Here is a 19,198-nt window from a genome sequence, read left to right on the forward strand (position 1 = left end):
TCGTGCTTGGCCAATTATTTTTTCTTATTATCAACTCTATTTCCTATGCAATGACAAACCGTAATAAATTTATTTTCGACCAGTTAGGATGTGACTGGCGTTTGAAGTTTACGTATTTCTGGATTTGAAGTTTTGTATGGAAATATTAGATCCCAGATAAGAACACTGTACGTTTTGAGCAACATATGAAGTGCTTATTTAATCTTTACCAGTACAAAGTTATTTGGTTAGATTAAGAGTTGAACCTTCTATTTATGTACACTTTGTCGGCGTATTATGCGATTAAGTCTTTATTTTTTATAGTTCCATTACTGGCTCATCAAATGTTCTGAAACCAGTAAATGAACTGTGTGTTCATTTACTGGTGTCGCGTAGATTTCATTTTTTTCCCAAATGTATATGTAAACGCAATCGTATTGAGCTTGTTTTTTGTGATTCTGCATAGAAAACGATTCTGATTCATTTAGCCAGTATTGGAACAAACCAAATTTCTATAGTCCATTTACCAGATTTGTCATGCCTATGTATGAACAATACAAAATTTGGCTTGTTCATTTATTGGATTTCTACTAATTCTATGTATGAACAGTGTAACCACGAACCAAGGGCCCAACCTTTTCTGTTCTCTTTCACGACGCAGCAACTAGTATCATTTCTCTCACCTCGCTCTTTTAAAATGCCGTTTGTCAAAAAAGGACAACCATACTGTTGACAAGGCGGACTTCCAATCAAGTGTTGCCTTTCTTGATGCGCCCACCCTGTGTATGTGTGCGTAAAAGCGTATATGTGTGCTCTTTTAGGGATGTGAAAAGTCGATTTTAATCATGTTATATATCGATAAACGCTACACAGCGGAACGAAATAGCGATTAATTGAAGCTTCAATATCTTCGTTAAACATAAACATTATTGAAATGCTAATGGATAATGAATATATTATAATATAATAATATAATTCAATTATTGCGGAACACCTATTTTAGGAGGTATTTATGTATTTTAATTAAATATCTGAACTTTCCCTTGGTTCCCTGCTGGGGCGTGACTATAAAATTGTGATCTGATAACCACAATAAAGAATAAAAGCGTTTTTGGTCATTTTAGGTATCGTTAAGCCTTTGAAGTAAAATTAAAATTGCAAGAAATGTCGATAGTTTATCGATATGACTTTATCGACATGGCTACAGCAACGTGGCCCTCATTGTTAATCGTACACTAAACAAAAGTGGCAACAGTGACAGCTCGCTGAGACTACGTCTATATATATATTATGTCTATGCCACGAACAATGCAGCGACAAGTTTATTATTATAAGCATTATTTGGTGAGCATGACCCCTTTTCATCAAAATATGCACGTTGGTTCTTGTTTTAATAGTTGATTTTAATTTTTCCTTTTAATATGTAACGGGTTTCTATGTTATTGGTGAATAACCATAATTTTATTACATTCTAATCGATTCGAAGTCAATATGGAGGGATAAAAAGATATAAACGCTATCACTAAACCTATTAAAATAGAGCCGGAAACGGTGTTTGTGATAAAAATGATTTTATTATGCTAATTAAAAAGAGTTAAATAATGTTCATTCACTGGGTTTTTCGGTGTTCATTCACTAGTTTTTATGTTCATTCATTAGGTTTTTGGGTAGTTTTTGGTAAATTCTGGTATAGCTCAAAAACTATGAAAGTAATTAAAAATCGCAGAAATTACTTTCTTATTTATTAAATGAGGATTGATTAAATTGCAGTTAATTATTCCAATTATTAATGAATGCTGAGCAATGATTTTTCAAACTTGGATAATTTTTTTTTTTTTTTTTTTTAGTTTATTTATTCACTTTATATTTTTATACAATTTTTACATGCATGCCACTATTGAAAACCTCTAGGGTTTATGTAATAGTTGGCGAGATCGCGCGGTCCACTCCGCGTTTGCTTAATACTATTATTACATCTATTACATGCTTAGTTGTGGTTCGGTAAACACAACTTAATCTATAAATATCAAAATCTCTGCTTCTATTTTATACATTAATCTAGACTTAGGTAGTATTTTTTTAGGATTGGCATACATTTGCCGTGATTTTCAACAATGTTAATGAGATCGTACTGTAAATTCTTAGGTAAGGTGTTTAATACATATGGGAGTAGAAATTCAGTTACTCTTTTACCGTATACATTGTTACTTTTTGGTGTTGTATATGAAGGTAGATAGTCTAAGGTACGTAGATTACTGGAGCGAGTTTTTTTATCTAATGAGGGTATGATTTTACACTCCTCTGTTACTAAGGACAAACAAAACCTATCAAAGACGTTAATAACTTTGCAATGTTTAAATAGGCCTTTTTTATCATTTTTATATTTTTCTTTAATTTTATTCGGTACAATTGTTTTCAGAAGTGCTGTTTGTAGGTTATAGATTTGTTCCAAGTAGGTTTTGTATGTCCGCCCGTAGCTTGTGATACCATAACATATAATTGAGTCGGCAAGTGATAGGTAAAGCATACGTAGTGTATTGTATGGGAGTTTGTATTTGAGCAATGTTAAGTTAGCCATGACGGATCTAAGTTTTGAACATATGTGATCTATGTGCGGTCCCCAATTGAAGTTGTTATCTATAATTAGGCCTAAATAGGTGTGGTGGTTGACAAGTTCGAGCGTATCGCATTTACAGTTATTGTTAGGGTTATGTAAGCAGTAATGTGTGTGCGCTACGATGTTAGGGACCCGTATTTCTTTAGTGTATGGCGATCGTATGTGGATAATTTTAGTTTTTTTTGCGTTTATTGTGAGACCTACGTCATGAGCCCATTTGCATAGCAAGTCGAAGTTATGTTGCATGATTTTTTGAGCTTCGAGTAAATCATGATGGGCAGCAAGTAAGCACGTGTCGTCAGCAAATTGGTATACGGAACCCTCGCTAAATATATTGCACATGTCGTTAACATAAATCAAGTATTCAGTTGGACTGATAATGGAGCCCTGCGCCGTGCCTTCTTCCATGCGCAACGGGTCGCTGAGCGCGTCGGCGATCTTCACCCTTGTGTATCGGTTGCTATGGTAATTCTGGAACCAGTGCAGTAAGGGTCCTTGTATACCATTTTGCTGTAGTTTGGAAAATAAAGTGCTGTAATTCAAAGTATCGAATGCCTTGCTGAAGTCAATAAAGGTGGTAATTACATGTTTACGCTCATTTAAGTAGTCATTAACCTCGTTTGTAAATTTGGTCAATAATTGAGAGGTACTCCGATTTTGTTGGAAACCATATTGTTTGTTATTGATTATATTATTACTATTTAAAAATCTGTTTAATTCACTCCCGATGTATCTCTCAATTATTTTGTCTATACATGGTAGGATCGTTATAGGTCTATAATTATTGCAGTCCGTATACGGACCTTTTTTGTGGATAGGGCGTATGATACCGACCTTTAACCTGTCGGGGAAGGATGACGTTTTAATACAGGTGTTTATTAGATGAGTAATTAGGGGCGTGATTTCGTTTGTGATGTATTTTAAGTCTGAAACACGAATTTTGTCGATGCCAGGGCTTTTATTATTATTAAGTTTTTTTATTATATTACATACGGAATGGTTATTTGCCTGCCTTAATCTCATAGTTACCTTAGGAATATTACTATATAATTTATGGTTCAACAGGGGGGAGTCACACAGACCACATATACTCTTGACATTATTTCTGAATTCGTTTGCAAAAATATTGGTTAACAAACCAACATTATTTTTGAAATGTTTCGTAATAATTCTATCGACGCTTTTACTTATTCTACCGCTCAATCTGTTAATAATATCCCAAACTTTCCGAGAGTTTTTGAAATTAACACATATTTCGTTTTTTATATAATTATTCCTAGTGTTCTCTATACATTTATTAGTTTTATTCCTATATTTATTATATAACAGCCGTTTTTGTTTATCGTTCATATCTTTACGCCATATGTTATATAGCTTGCTTGTTTAATTGCTTAAGTGTTCATTCACTGGTGGTTACCCTAACATAATATTCGTCGTTCGACTCGTCTCAGCAATTCAGCTAACTACGACACAGCTTGTAATAACTGATAAGATCCGGTAAATAATACCTTTAGCTGATATTCACATTCAGTTAATCTGGGGAAATCTAAAACTTCTGAAGACGACAACCTTTGTAACGCTGTTTTTCGTCTATTCCACCGTTTGCTTTCCACTTCGGTTATCCATGTATTCGGTTCATGCATTCTTTTTTCCATTTGGTCGATAATTTCGTCGTCCATTCTCTTTCCATATTTGTCATAATGTACAATATTCCCACTATTTTACAAATGGTTTTCACCTTTGGCAATATTTTATCATCAAGATTGTGATGCAATACACAATATTTTTTATTAATAGCGCCATGAATAGCTTCTACTACCCAACGTAGTTTAGTGACTCGTCTGGACTCATTTGCTTCAAATGTGGGAAATTGAGTCCTATTATCCTTCAGGCCTGGTATATGTACAACGTAACCTTTTTCAGTTAGGTATGAAATTACATCACGGAAACCACGATCGACGATGAAAACGTCATTTTGTGTACCATAAACTGGTCCAGCGAAGTTAACGACAAATCCGTTTATTGTGCAAATCGTGAAAGGTTTACACAACTTTTTTTTGTCCCGAATACGATTTACTCCGATATTCATTATTCTGACTCTTTTGATGACGAATGTACGTCCCATCGCTAATTGGTCATCTAAGAGGCCCAGCAACCGGCGAACTGTATACAGTATATATGTTGTGTTAGCAAGAAGTTCTTCACGGGTAGTTGAGGTATAACAGAACTCGATGTCGTTTTCAAAGCTGCGTAAAACGTCCGTCCACATATTACTTACTTGCTGTCATGTTTGATTCCAAACTTACTACTAGCAATCAGTTTGTTTGAATTGCCAATCCTAAATTTAAAAAGAGATATAATTAACGCCTGTTTAATACTTCGAGCGGAGGTATTTCTCATAGATGTAAGTACAATTTTATTGTAAGTTCATTTATGTTATCCGATGTTAATCCGGTAAATACACGTAATTGCGTATTTCAAATTCTTGGCCGGTTGATATTATCAAATAAAGATGTGTTTACTTGACTAAATAGAGACCTTAGAAATGAACTGAGTTCATTATCAGTAATATGTTACTTGTCGATGAAACAATACGTAAATGCAATAAATCATCTTCAAACAAATAATTGCTTATAAAATGAGACCTACAAGATCGGTTTCCTTCTTGAATGTAAATGTTGGTACTTTTATAAACTAGGCAACGTGTTTCTAAGGAGATTTTTGAAGGTCCGTATTTGAGTTATAAATAAAGCAGTATGTGTGTGTAGAAATGACTCGCTGCATTTGGATATCAAAACGTTCGACGTTTTGTTCTGCAAGCGGTTGCCAAGAATCATCCAAGTCATCATCTGCATTTCCCAATGAAGTACTGGAATCACTTGATTTTTCTTCTGTTACCTCTAAAAACACTGCTACCGCTGCTGTAGCCTCGGACAGCCGAGATTCCGTTACACTTTTATAGGCTTTCACCAAACATTTTTCGCATATAACATCGTACACTACAATTGTTTTTTTTTTGGTAGTTACCGGTAAAAAATGCGGATTCATCAGCAGAGCATTTTTTTTCCTTGCACTTTACGAAGAAACACATTACAAATCTTGCATTTGTTGGACATTATTGCAATGATGACTGCGACTGACTTCTTGTCAGAATGCCATTTGTTTATTATACTTATAGATGATAATAAAATACATAAACTTCTTCGTAGTATGTATCAAACAGGTTTAGGTATTATTCAAGGTACACTATGTACGATAAGAGCGTGACCGGTAAAACTTGTATCGCGATATTTTAAACCATTTTCATTCAAACGCGTTCTGATTGTATCTAGAGATATCTTCAAACCTTTTTAGGGTTCCGTAGCCAAATGGCAAAAAACGGAACCCTTATGGATTCGTCATGTCTGTCTGTCCGTCTGTCTGTCCGTCTATGTCACAGCCACTTTTTTCCGAAATTATACAAACTATTTATACTGTGGCAAGTAGATGTATTCTGTGAACCGCATTAAGATTTTCACACAAAAATAATTAAAAAAAAACAATAAGTTTTGGGGGTTCTCCATACTTAGAACTGAAAGTCAAATTCTTTTTTGCAAACCCATACGTGTGATATAGATACCCCACACGGATGGGATAGGTCTTCAAAAATTATTTTTTTCTAAACTGAATAGTTTGCGAGTTTATGTGTGCCCCCTCCCCCCTGTAACTTCTAATATAAGAGAATGATAAAAATATATATATATATGATGTACATTACCATGCGAACTTCCACCGAATATTGGTTTGAACGAGATCTAGTAAATAAGTATAGTTTTTTTTAATACGCCATAAATGGTAAACCGCAATTTTATTATGTTACTTCCGTACCCAAAGGGTGAAATGGGACCCTATTACTAAGACTCCGCTGTCCGTCCGTCCCTGTCACCAAGCTGAATCTCACGATTCGAGACTAGCTATCTCAACAATTGAAATTTTCACAAATGATGTATTTCTGTTGCCGCTATAACAACAAATACTAAAGCCCTCGGTGTGCGAGTCCGACTCGCACTTGTCCGGTTTTATTTTTATTTTTCCCGTGTTCTGGTAAATCGTAAACATTTTATACGCCATAATATAATGCTTCACCCACTTAATTACAAATGCCTTCGATTTATTTATATGCAATCAGCTTGGTTTCGTGACATTTCGGGCCCTTTCGGATACGTACAGAAGAACACTGCCTCATAATAACGTGAATCGTAAGCGACATTCTTTTTTTTATTGAAGTTTAGGTGGGAATCTGTGAAAAGAAATTTATTATTTTTTACGAAGCATTGTAGGGAAAAAAAGATTCTATTCAGCTATTACTTTTTTTCTATCAAATAAACTGAAAATGCAAGACAAGACTCATTTGATACTTAAGCGCTTTCGTTGACATTTTTTTTAAGTATGTTGCACCAGTTTGATTGAATTGATTTTTCGCATGGTAGTAGCTAATACTATTTGCAGTTTATGTGATTTTTTTCCATAGGTGTACCTTTACAAATACTTGTTGAAAAGAGCTGTCACAAATATCTCTGACATATTAATCATTATTTTTTCAGGGAATTAAATATTTAAAAAAAAATCTGAGATATACTCCTCATTCTTTGTAGCTATGATTTGGTTTGATTGCTCTACCTTATATAGTTCTAAAACAAACTACTTTGAAAAATGTGTCCATAAAATGACCTATTTGACATTATCTCGGTGACGGTTCAAGATAGGAGGCTGAGAGTTGAGGTGTTTCTATAAATCTATATTATAATTTATAAGATAGCCAACAAATGACACTATAAGAATCCGATATTCGGCACAGGGGCCACTTCTGCTTCCTTAGCCTGCTAGACCCTTTCATAAATGAGGGTAGTTTACAGTTTATACCACAATTAATCCCGTCGTTTACCGTTAGTCACTCGCGAACGGTAACCCAGATCATACTGTGTGCACGCGCGCTCGTATGAAGCAAGGCTTGTATTGCGTTTCTGTAGGGCTTGTAGTACTAATTGCAAACAGTCGTATGAGAACTACGTTTAATTTTAAAAATACGAATATTGTATTAACGCTTGACATACAATCTTCAAAATACCAGCAATTCTGAAATACAAATGACTATGTACCGAATAAAACATGCCTACCTCAATAATTGATAGATAATTAGGCATATAATCTCTAAATGGAACATTCTCAGAACTTTCAGTACTGCCTATTATGTATATAGGTAGGTAGTAAAGTTTTTCATTCATTTTATTTATACCTTTACTCCTTCGGATTATCTAACTAAGCCCTCTTTAGTCGACCCCCGCAGTCTCTCTAATTAAGAACGTAATCTGACAATATAATAGGCGCTAAGATTCTTAGACGAGAACGATAAGTTGCTGTTATTGTTTCAGAGTCAATTGTGGGATGAGTTTGAACTAGAAGACGCTACATTCGCTGAATGCCGCATCAACAACGCTAATAATAGTTTTCAAGTGAGTAACTTTCCCTGATGTGCTAGATTTCTTCCGAGGTTCTCTCTATTGTAGTATATTGAATTGAAAGTATTGAAACAAACAATTAAACGTCAACAGCCTTTTTACAATGTCGGCTGCCGGGCATCGGCATCGGCAGATTTTAAGGGCCATTCTCGGATTTCGCAAAAGTTAAAAATGAATATTTAAATAGTTATTATAAATAGTTTATCGTGCAATGCCTCCTTTAGATTTGGCCAAAATTGTTAGCGAGTCCAAAATTGTTTTCAATTTTAATATCGCCCGATTTACCATGTTTTTCTTCCCAGCGTAGAAAAAAAATATTTTAAAACGAAATTAATGTTACATACATATGGTATATATATACAGGGCGATCAATCCAAATGGATCAGTATGGAGAAGTCAGAAACTATGAGAGATAGCGAAATTAGCGAAATCTGTATTTAGGAACCATGGCTTCGATTTTAGATTTAATAATAATGAATGAATGACATTCAAACTTTTTTTAAACTCTCATACATAACCGGGAATCGAACCTGGAACCTCATAAAATTAAAACCATGTAAAATAAAAGTGGTTGTATCAAAAGGGGGTGTTGTTTTACTCTTCGTGTAGGGTTTCAAGGCACGAGGGTTAAACAAACTTTGCTACTAAGTGAAATATGGAGTACTAAATTTATCACCACACAACGCGAGGAAAATACTTAGTCTGTTCGAGATCCTGAAAACGGTGAAAAATAGAGATAAAGCTCCTAAAAATACATGTGTCTAGAAAAATGTATTCGAAGCGTAATATTAGCACACAAGAAATATCAAAAGTTAGTTATAAGCAAAAAAGGGAGAAAAAAGTACATATTTTTTATATCCAATATCTCAAAAAGTATTCATATTTAAGAAACGAAAATTCATATTAGAGTCTGGCTACTGAAATTTTACTTAAATGTTTGGCGGGCAATTCAAAAAATCTTGGGCTGGTCACACTTCGTGTAGTAGGAATTATAGTTTTGATACTAGAAAATATTTTTTTTTCTATGCACACGCAAGGTACCTAAGGATATAAGTTAAAAATTTAATTAAGTATATTTAATATACGTTGACGTGCACTCAAAATAAGCTCGCATAATTTCTACCACTACAGTCAACGATAAACACATATATTAATACTTTCTCACCATATACCATTGTAACAATGCGAAAAATACTGTAATATTAATCCATCACCAAAAAAAATACATAAGTCAAATATGCTAAATCCTAAGTATCAAAATATTTATAGAGCGCCAACCTCCTAATTTGTTTAACATTTGTTAAGGAGTTGTAAACATTGCAGTTTTTCATTATACCGCTACACGTCGAGTTCGCACATTGTCGTAATTATTTACGAGCTTAAATAATAGTTTGCGAACCTCACTCAGTATAGACATTATTAATATTATTTAAAATAGGTATATCCCTTATAAACTGAAAACAATTTGAATGAATGACATAAATTGACAACTGACTTTTAGCTTTTTTTTTAAATCATAGACAATTGGTGATACAACAACGAAATATCTGTCAACAATTTTTGGCTAGCCAGACTATAGTAAAGAGGAGGATATTTCCAATAAAATATTCCATACTTGCAGAACTGTATCTCCATTATTTATACTTTTTATTCAACGCTGAACACAGCCCTCCGCGCCTCATTTTCAGGAAACGAGCGCAGCATGAAAAAGCGGTTACGTAACATTAAATATATTTTTAAAGGTATTAGATATTCACTGAAAAATTTAAAAAAAATATGGTGTATTTATAACATGTCAACAAATGTACTAAAGCTGGTCAAGCAAATCTTGTCAGTAAAAAACCGGCCAAGTGCGAGTAAGACTCGCGTTTCTAGGGTTCCGTACATAAGTCCGACTCACGCTTGACTGCACATTTCTAATAGGTTTTCCTGTCATTTATAGGAAAAGAACTATTTTGAGTATTTTTTTTTAATTTTAGACCCAGTAGTTTCGGAGATAAAGGGGGGAATGGTCATTTTTTGGCTATTTTCTTAAATAACTTGGAACCTATGTATTTTAAAATGATATAAAAAATATGTCCATCTTTGGGTCACTAATTTACATATGTGTACCAAATTTCAACTTAATTGGTCCAGTAGTTTCCGAGAAAATAGGCAGTGACAGACGGCCAGACAGACAGACGCACGAGTGATCCTATAAGGGTTCCGTTTTTTCCTTTTGAGGTACGGAACCCTAAAAAAGGCGTGAAATTCATTTTTTCTATGGGACGATATCCTTTCGCGCCTACATTTTTCAAATTTGCCGCCTTTATCTACTGACAAGACCTGCTTGACCCAGCTATACTTGTAGAAATGTATCTTAAAATTATTTTTTCTACAAGTAAGGCAATTGTTAATTAGTAAAATTTTCTCGAAGTTTCTTTATTGAAAACGACAAAAAAATTATAGGTAAATAACTATCGTAAAAATGTGTCGCCTTCTAGAGCTCTTCTCATATACATGCTTAATAAGATTACGTTATAAAAAAAAAATAGGTTGGTTAAGTTGTTGTTTTAAGTTTTGCAATTTTACCTAGATTTTTCGATGTTTGACAATTTTCTATGTTATTCTAAAACTTATTTTAAGCAAAGTATTATTGTTATTAAGAATCCTTCAACGTGCACACTAGCGCCACAGCTAAATAATCGTAATTATTTAAATTTAACGAAAGATATTGAAAAAAGGGGGCGCTACGTACTGTATTGTGTATTTAAGTACCTTTTGAATTCATCAAACTAGTTTTTATGTTGCTGGATTCGTCAATCTATGCGTCCAAAGTTAAAACGGCCGTTTTTGTTTTGAGTTCCTAGATCGACGAAACCAGCAACATAAAAACTGGTTTGATGTATTCAAAAGGTGCTTAAATACACAATACAGTACGTAGCGGCCTCCTTTTTTCAATATCTTTCCTTAAATTTAAATAATTACGATTATTCAGCTATGGCGCTAGTGTGCACGTTGAAGGACTCTTAAAACTTTTATAATTTGATCGTATTAAACATTTATATGAGAAGGGCCCTACGAAGTGACGAAATTTTAGGATACTTATTTATAAAAAAAAAATCATTTTCAATAAAGCAGGAAGTTTGAGAATATTTTGTTAATTAACAATTGCCTAACTTGTTGAAAAAATAATTTTAAGATAAATTTCTACAAGAAGTACATTTGTTGCTACGTTTTTTATACACCATATTTATTTAAAATTTTCAATGAATATTGAATACCTTTAAAATTATATTTAATGTTACGTAATCGCTTTTTCACGTCACACGAGTTTCCCGAAAATGGAGCGTGGAGACCTGTGTTCAGCGGTGAATAAAAAGTATAAATAATGGAGATACAGTTCTGCAAGTATGGAATGTTTTGTTGTAAATATCGTCCTCTTTAATAGTATGATTTTTTATTTCTTAAATATAAATACTTTTTGAGATATTGGGGAAATAATAAATATTTACTTTTTTCTCCCTTTTTTTGCTTATACCTTGACGAATCTAATGAGGTATCACACGTATTTTTAGGAGCTTTATCTCTATTTTTCACCGTTTTCAGGATCTCGAACAGACTATACTAAATATCAAAAACATTCAAGATTATAGCTTAGAAGTCAATTCTATCAGCTAACAGGAGGCAAGAACTCAAAATTTGCTTCCAATAACTTTGGATAAAATGCAACCACTTCGACAGTTTTTGAAGGATAAAGAGAGTCTTTGCGAGCTGATGTGGTGAAAACACAATTATATGGCTATATTATGATGAAAAGGACGGTTTGTTTAGTTTGTACCCTAACCGAATAGAATAATGTTAATAAATGCCCGTAACGCACCTGTTTTAATATATTTACATCGTAAATCCACGAACGATTCTGACCCCGAAAGCTTGCACAAGACATAAATAAAACCTTTTAGGGCTCTTAGTGAGGTGTAACGTAATTTGGTTCAAGCGAGGGTTTAACGGGTTTGTAAATTACGTTATTCAATGTATCCTAAGTAGAATGGATGTGGAGGTCACCTTATCGTAGCAAAAATAGTACAACACATAATAATAATAGTACGGTAGTAATAGTAAGGCAAGATTTTATTTCATCGCCAAACTCAAATAAAATAAATATTACCGTGCATAGTCAGTAGTCGAAATGTTGTATGGAAACCCATTAACTGTTGCTTTTACTTTTTTTAACGTTTTGCATCTAGAATACAAAGACCAGTGTCAATGTTGAGCACATTTTGTTTGTTGTCAAGAAATCATAAACAGTAACACACGAATCGAATAAAAGCCAAAAATATCCTTCGGATAATCCAAATTATAATCCTTACTACTTTAGGTAGTAGTAGGTACAATTGTCTTTTCACAATATATTATTTATAGGTAACATTTTTGCAATCAACTTCAGGTGAGATGCTTCATTTTGGTTTCACAGAAATACACCAAAGTATAAAAAAGTCAGATCATGCATGGCAAGATTTTATGTTATACGAGTACCTACTGTACCTACAGTCTATAGCCATGGAATAAGTAAATAGTCTGAATGTTTACGAGTTTATTTATAGCAGCAGTAGGTACATATTTACCTGCGGGCTGCAGCACTTGACACTTGTTGTCAAGAAACCGGCGGCAATTAAGTTCTCGCCTCAAGCTCTTATTTTACTTTTCTTAGCTCTTTTTACTAAAATGTTCTCCACAGAAAACATACTTTCATTTAGGTAGTTTTCCACCTTCAACGTCAACGTTTATTTCTAATGTGATGTTAAACAAATGCTGTGTATGTGTAATACGACGGTCTTGTAAAAGGTGCGTTTTATACCATTTTGACAAATAAGAAACCGCAAAACCACTGGTTATTATTAGATAAGGTACCTATTAGGTTGTTAGACTTATGAGAGTTATGAGTAGATAAAGCGTAAATTGTCTTCTTCTTGTTTGTAACCGACTTCAAATAAAGAAGGAGGTTATCAAATCAATTCGATCGTATTTTTAGGGTTCCGTACCCAAAGGGTAAAACGGGACCCTATTACTAAGACTGCGCTGTCCGTGCGTCCGTCCGTCCGTCCGTCCGTCTGTCACCAGGCTGACACACGAACAGTTGTCTCTCACGAACCGTGATAGCTAGACAGTTGAAATTTTCACAGATGATGGAGGTATTTCTGTTGCCGTTATAACAACAAATAGGTACTAAAAAGTACGGAACCCTCAGTGGGCGAGTCCGCTTCGCACTTGTCCGGTTTTTTTGTAAGTATATATGATACCTTTTCCATTCGCCATTTGTACTTATAATTTTATGTGCAATAAAGTTTAAATAAATAAATAGATACCTCTGAACCTCGTCCTTTCTGAACCAATTTGTAAATAGTTAATTGAACAATCAGACAACAAAGTTTGATATTACTTCGAGTGCTTATTGAGTCCCGTGCATGCGAATGATTCTATTATAGAATCGAATTTAGACTCTTGAGCGTAGTAAGGGACTCAAAAGCGCACGAGTTGTGAATAACTTTGATTTCGTGACCTCAGCAGTCAGAACATATTTAGAAGGAAATAAACAATTTGACAACATGTAATCCTTCTTCATCACTTTTTCACCCATGTTTTAAAGGTTTTATAAATGATTGTTAGACTTAAAATATCGCAATAAAACACAAAAACCAAACGAATTTAATTTCCATGAGATAATGTAGAAATAACAAACATCCATGGAATATAAATCTATGTAATACCTTTAAACGAGCAATTTTTGTTTATTTATTTATGTCTAATACCTTTAAACGAGCAATTCTTGTTTGAAATTTGCTATATGGGGCTTTTCGAGGGCGAAAAATCGATCTAGCTAGGTATTATCTAGGGACCCTATTACTAAGACTTCACTGTCCGTCCGTCCGTCCGTCTGTCCGTCTGTCTGTCACCAGGCTGTATCTCACGAACCGTGATAGCTAGACAGTTGAAATTTTCACAGATAATGTATTTCTGTTGCCGCTATAACAACAACGCATGTCCCAAGATCGAGTCGCGAAACGCATCTTCTACAGCGAACTGCAAACTGGTAAGCGAAAGCAAGGCGGACAGTTTCTGCGGTTCAAAGATGTGTTGAAGCGGCATATGAAGAGAGCTCATATAGAGCCATCAACATGGGTGACACTAGCTGGTGACCGTCCACAGTGGAGGCATATTGTGCAGACGCAGGTGCGTGAGTTTGAAACCAGGCGACGCACAGAGCTCGACGTTAAGCGTGACGAGCTAAAGGCCAGACCACCTGTGGCCATCACGTACAATTACGTCGGAGGGGTGCTGACATGCAGCGAATGTGGCCGCACATTTGCTGCAAGGATTGGCTACGTCAGTCACCTGAGAGCGCACTAGCGACGCTCTCAGCTGTAGCATAGCAGTCGCTGTAGCCGAAAACGGCTAGGAGGAGATGATGATGATAACGACAAATACTAAAAACCGAATAAAATAAAGATTTAAGTGGGCCTCCCATACAGCAAACGTGATTTTTGACCAAAGTTAAGCAACGTCGGGCGTGGTCAGTACTTGGATGGGTGACCGTTTTCTTTTTGCATTTTTTTCCGTTTTTTTTTTGCTTTATGGTACGGAACCCTTCGTGCGCGAGTCCGACTCGCACTTGCCCGGTTTTTTGTACATAATATTATATTTTTACTCGGAAAATCAATAGCCCTAATAATTATTTTAATAATTCTACGAGGTGGGCACCTCTAAGATTGTTCAAAGTAGAATTTTTTTTTTACACTTTTAACATTGACTGATCATATCCATAACTGATCCAGATCGAATTATTAAAATGTGAATACGCCTGTAAGTCTCCCCACAAATATTTCAACCTTATTCGTCAGAAAATAAAACTTAAGACCACAGCTCGATTGTATTTCAGGGATCTTTGTGTTTTAGGGATGTTTTCCAAATATTGTAATATTTAGTCACCCGATTATTTTTGAAATTTAAATTGTTTAAGGTAATAACATCAAGTCGGTGCCTCGTTCTGTGCGCTGACAGTCGCGCGGAAATGGAGTCGTGGGCCGGAGCCCTGCGGGGTGCTTTGCACCCCGGGGGCGACGTCGACGATCTCATGGCCAGGCTATCATGTGGAGATCATCAATGGTAACCTTCGTTATCAGTTTTCTATTAACATGTTATCAAAGTAGCTCTATTCAAAAACGTGTAGCTGGAACTTTTCAGTCCGGCATTAGTATGTACTATGTAGGTACTAAGAAAATACTTCTGACAGAGTTATATACAAACGTGAAAGACATTTAAATCATGAGCCACACGGCTGAGATTCCTATACCTTCTTAAAAAACATTATTTTGTGATTTAAGTTGTACCTGTATCAGAACCAGAATCCCAGTTAAGACAATGTTTTATCCGTTTGTAGGTACTCAGCCACACACGCGCGGCCAACGTTTTGCAACGTGTGCCGTGAACCATTCGGCGCGCTGGGAACAGCGCACGCGTTAGCCTGCGAGCTGTGCAAGTTCCGGGCCCACAAGCGGTGCGCTGCGCGCGCTCCTCCTTCCTGCAAGTGGAGCACGCTCGCTTCTCTCGGTCCGCACTTAGTCGAAGACGCTGAAGGAGTAAGGTTTTTGCACTTACTTTTACTATTGGTCAAGTAGACTTAAGTAGGGTCAGTGTGGATAAAACCGTCTATCATGCAAGTCCATATACTCGCTATATTTCTTATGTTAATATAAGTACGCCACTTACAACTTGGTCGGTATAGCAATTTTTCGTCCTAAATCCATTGCTCTCCAATAAATATTGCTAGGACGAACACTACTCACTCAACAATCAACTTTATTCGCCTTACCAGTGAAGTACCTACCACTTGGGAAATTTACCAGTAAATTCCTATTTTCCCAGTAACGTTACCAAAAACCGATAAATATAATTTCTGTGGCATGGCATGTTCTTTTTTAGGGTTCCGTACCCAAAGGGTAAAACGGGACCCTATTACTAAGACTCTGATGTCCGTCCGTCCGTCCGTCCGTCCGTCCGCCCGTCTGTCACCAGGCTGTATCTCACGATTCTCACGAACCGTGATAGCTAGACAGCAAATACTAAATACAGAATAAAATAAAGATTTAAGTGAGGCTCCCATACAACAAACGTGATTTTTGACCGAAGTTAAGCAACGTCAGCGGGGTCAGTACTTGGATGGGTGACCGTTTTTTCTTTTGCCTTTTTGCATTATGGTACAGAACCCTTTGTGCGCGAGTCCGACTCGCACTTGCCCGTTTTTTTGGTACTTTTATTACTAGCGTCCGGAGTAGCGGTGGTAAACTTCACACAGAAGGTAATGGAGTCACCTAAGTATTTTTATGATTAAACGAATAACGATAATAAATTGAATAAGAACCCAAAACATTTGCGACATAACATGTAGGTGTTCCTGAAATCGTTTTATAAAAATAAATTTTTAAGTACTTATTACTTTCACTTTACGAGTACCATACTATAGTCGCACCAAAATAGTCATAGTCATAGTATAGTCTGCAGCGGATTTGATAGCCCAGTAGCCCACGCAATGTGTTATTGATACGTCATAATTTCATAGAAGTTTGACGTTTAAAATGACACTTGCACTGCGTGGGCTATCAAAATCGCTGCAGACTTTTTACAGTCTAACTCTAAGTACTTTATGTAAATGAATAATTTAAATATTCAGTCTAAAAAAAATATTGTAAAAACGACTCCATTACCCTCTGTGTGAAATTTGCCACCGCTACTCCGGACACTAATCATTAGGTACCCAATTCCTTATCGTGATGAATATTTTTATAAAGTATGACTTATAATTTGTTAAAATAAATACAAATAAAATACTAATCCATACTAATATAATAAAGGCGAAAGTGTGTTTGCCTGTCTATCTGTTACCTCTTCACGCTTAAGGCTCTGAACCGATTTAGTTGAAATTTGGTATAGAGATAGTTTGAGTTCCGGGGAAGGACATAGGATAGTTTGTATTCGGAAATCATCCCTTAAGAGAGTGCAAAGGGGGATAGAATTGAGAGAGTTAATGAATTGCTTAATAACTGAAGTAAGCAATGCGCGAATTGAATGATTGCCATTAGCATTATCCAGGCACTAACCCACCTTTAGGTGCTATCACTAATTCCACGCAGACGAAGTCGCGAGCAAAAGCTAGTATCTAATATGCTTGAGTAATTGTATTTTTTTTAACAATTAATTGCGTCTATCATATTTGGGTGGGTAGGTATGACATTGGATTGGTATCTTCATTAATGATTAAAGACGTCAATGTTGGCCTGTTCAAGGTATACCCACTGAACACAACAGTTAGCTTCTAAAAGGGTATCTGATAATGTCCTTTCCACAAAGGGAGCGCCGGGGCGGCAGGCGACCCCTTGTTTCTATTGTTAGCGTTTGTACCTCCCCAGTACACAATATTCAACGATAGACGTTTGTATTAATTTTTTGTTCTACCAGGCGGCGTTTTACAACGTATTCATTTTTATACATATATTACTTTAAGCAACTGATCTTATTTATATATAGGTACCTATACTAGCTTTTGCCCGCGACTTCGTCTGCGTGGAATTAGTGACAGCAGCTAGAGTAAGTATAGCACCTGGATAAAGTAATAGATAATAGCAATCATTCAATTTGAGCATTTTAATTGCTTACATCAAATTATCAGGTATTTATTAACTCTCTCAATTCCATCCCCTATTTGACTCTCTTTAGGGATCACTTCTGACATAAAAACTATCCTATGTCCTTCCCCGGGACTCATACTATCTCTATACCAAATTTCAACTAAATCGGTTCAGCGTTTTAAGCTTAAAAGGGTAACAGACAGACACACTTTCGCCTTTATAATATCTACTATATATATAATATTTATTGTAAACTAAATAACTGTCTCTCTTTTTTCAAAAACCCATTGTTGTACTGTAAGCCGTATTATTTCTCCCACGGGACAGATTATGCCTAGTGTGGGAGTCAGCATAACTGTAACACTGTTATTTTTCTATTTCAGAAATAAAGAATTCGTATTTGTATTTGTTGTATATAAATCAAAATATAATAAAACGCTTTACATCACACGTAACACGTGCGAAAAGGTAATTCGCAACTCCGTGTCTAATTCATCGCCACTCGTTGCGAATTCCCTACTTTTGGCACTTGTATCATAATGGTTTTTGAGTTATCTTACTGATCGAATACAAATTGTCAAACTTCAAAATAGTAGCGGTATGATTTTGAAGTCTAACCCATCTATATTATCTAGAGGAGTGCCGCAAGGATCGATCCTAGGCCCGCTATTATTTATTTTATATACAGCTGATGTCCGTGATGTAATAAAACATTAGTAACTTCCACTTATACGCTGATGATATCCAAATCTACATCCCATGTAATCCTACTGATTTTCTGTAGCAGTTGCCAAAATAAATGAAGACTTCAACAATATAACAACTTGGTCCTCCTCAAATTCTTTAATTCTAAATCCCGGCAAATCAAAAGTTATGTTTTTCGGTTCCAAACACCAATTAATACAAATAGCCATAAACCAATAATTTTGATTTCAGGCGAACAAACAGATCGTGTTTTCGAGTCGCGTAATTTAGGTCTTATAATGGACGAGACTCTTCGGTTTGAAAGTCACATAGCAGATATTGCCAGAAACTCGTTTTATAGACTAAAAGTCCTCTATAGAATCAGTGATTTTCTTAGCGAAGACCCTCGAATCAAACTTTGTGATACGCTTATACTCTCAAGATTTGATAACGCGGATGTGCTAGCTATATGGTCCACGATTATTAGCACGGACAGACCGGATCATACAAAGAGTCCAAAATGCATGTGCGCGTTATTGTTTTAGAATTCCCCCGCGAGTGCATGTCACTCCTTATTTAAATTCATCTCATCTGGCATTCTCAAAATGGCTTACAGAAGAGAACTCCATCTTTCTTTCTTATTGTTCGGTGTAGTAAAGTTTGCAAACCCGGAGTATCTCTTTAAAAAGTTTACCTGGCGCTCAAACACTTCAATGAAATATGGCCTTAGATCGCTCAGCAGCAAATTAGTACCC

General features: G+C 35.5%; 1 protein-coding gene across 1 annotated transcript in view; it reads left to right on the forward strand.

Moving 5' to 3' along the window:
* Window positions 1-19,198, forward strand: part of LOC134679408 (diacylglycerol kinase eta) — a 113,346-nt gene that overhangs the window by 33,510 nt on the left and 60,638 nt on the right. Inside the window, exons 3-5 of the mRNA XM_063538303.1 lie at window positions 8,008-8,088; window positions 15,095-15,240; window positions 15,515-15,713. Of these exons, the coding sequence (XP_063394373.1) occupies window positions 8,008-8,088; window positions 15,095-15,240; window positions 15,515-15,713 (426 nt within the window). The remainder of the gene's footprint in view (window positions 1-8,007; window positions 8,089-15,094; window positions 15,241-15,514; window positions 15,714-19,198) is intronic.

The sequence above is a fragment of the Cydia fagiglandana genome, chromosome Z (assembly GCF_963556715.1).
Source record: "Cydia fagiglandana chromosome Z, ilCydFagi1.1, whole genome shotgun sequence".
In the NCBI taxonomy this organism is placed as follows: domain Eukaryota; kingdom Metazoa; phylum Arthropoda; class Insecta; order Lepidoptera; family Tortricidae; genus Cydia; species Cydia fagiglandana.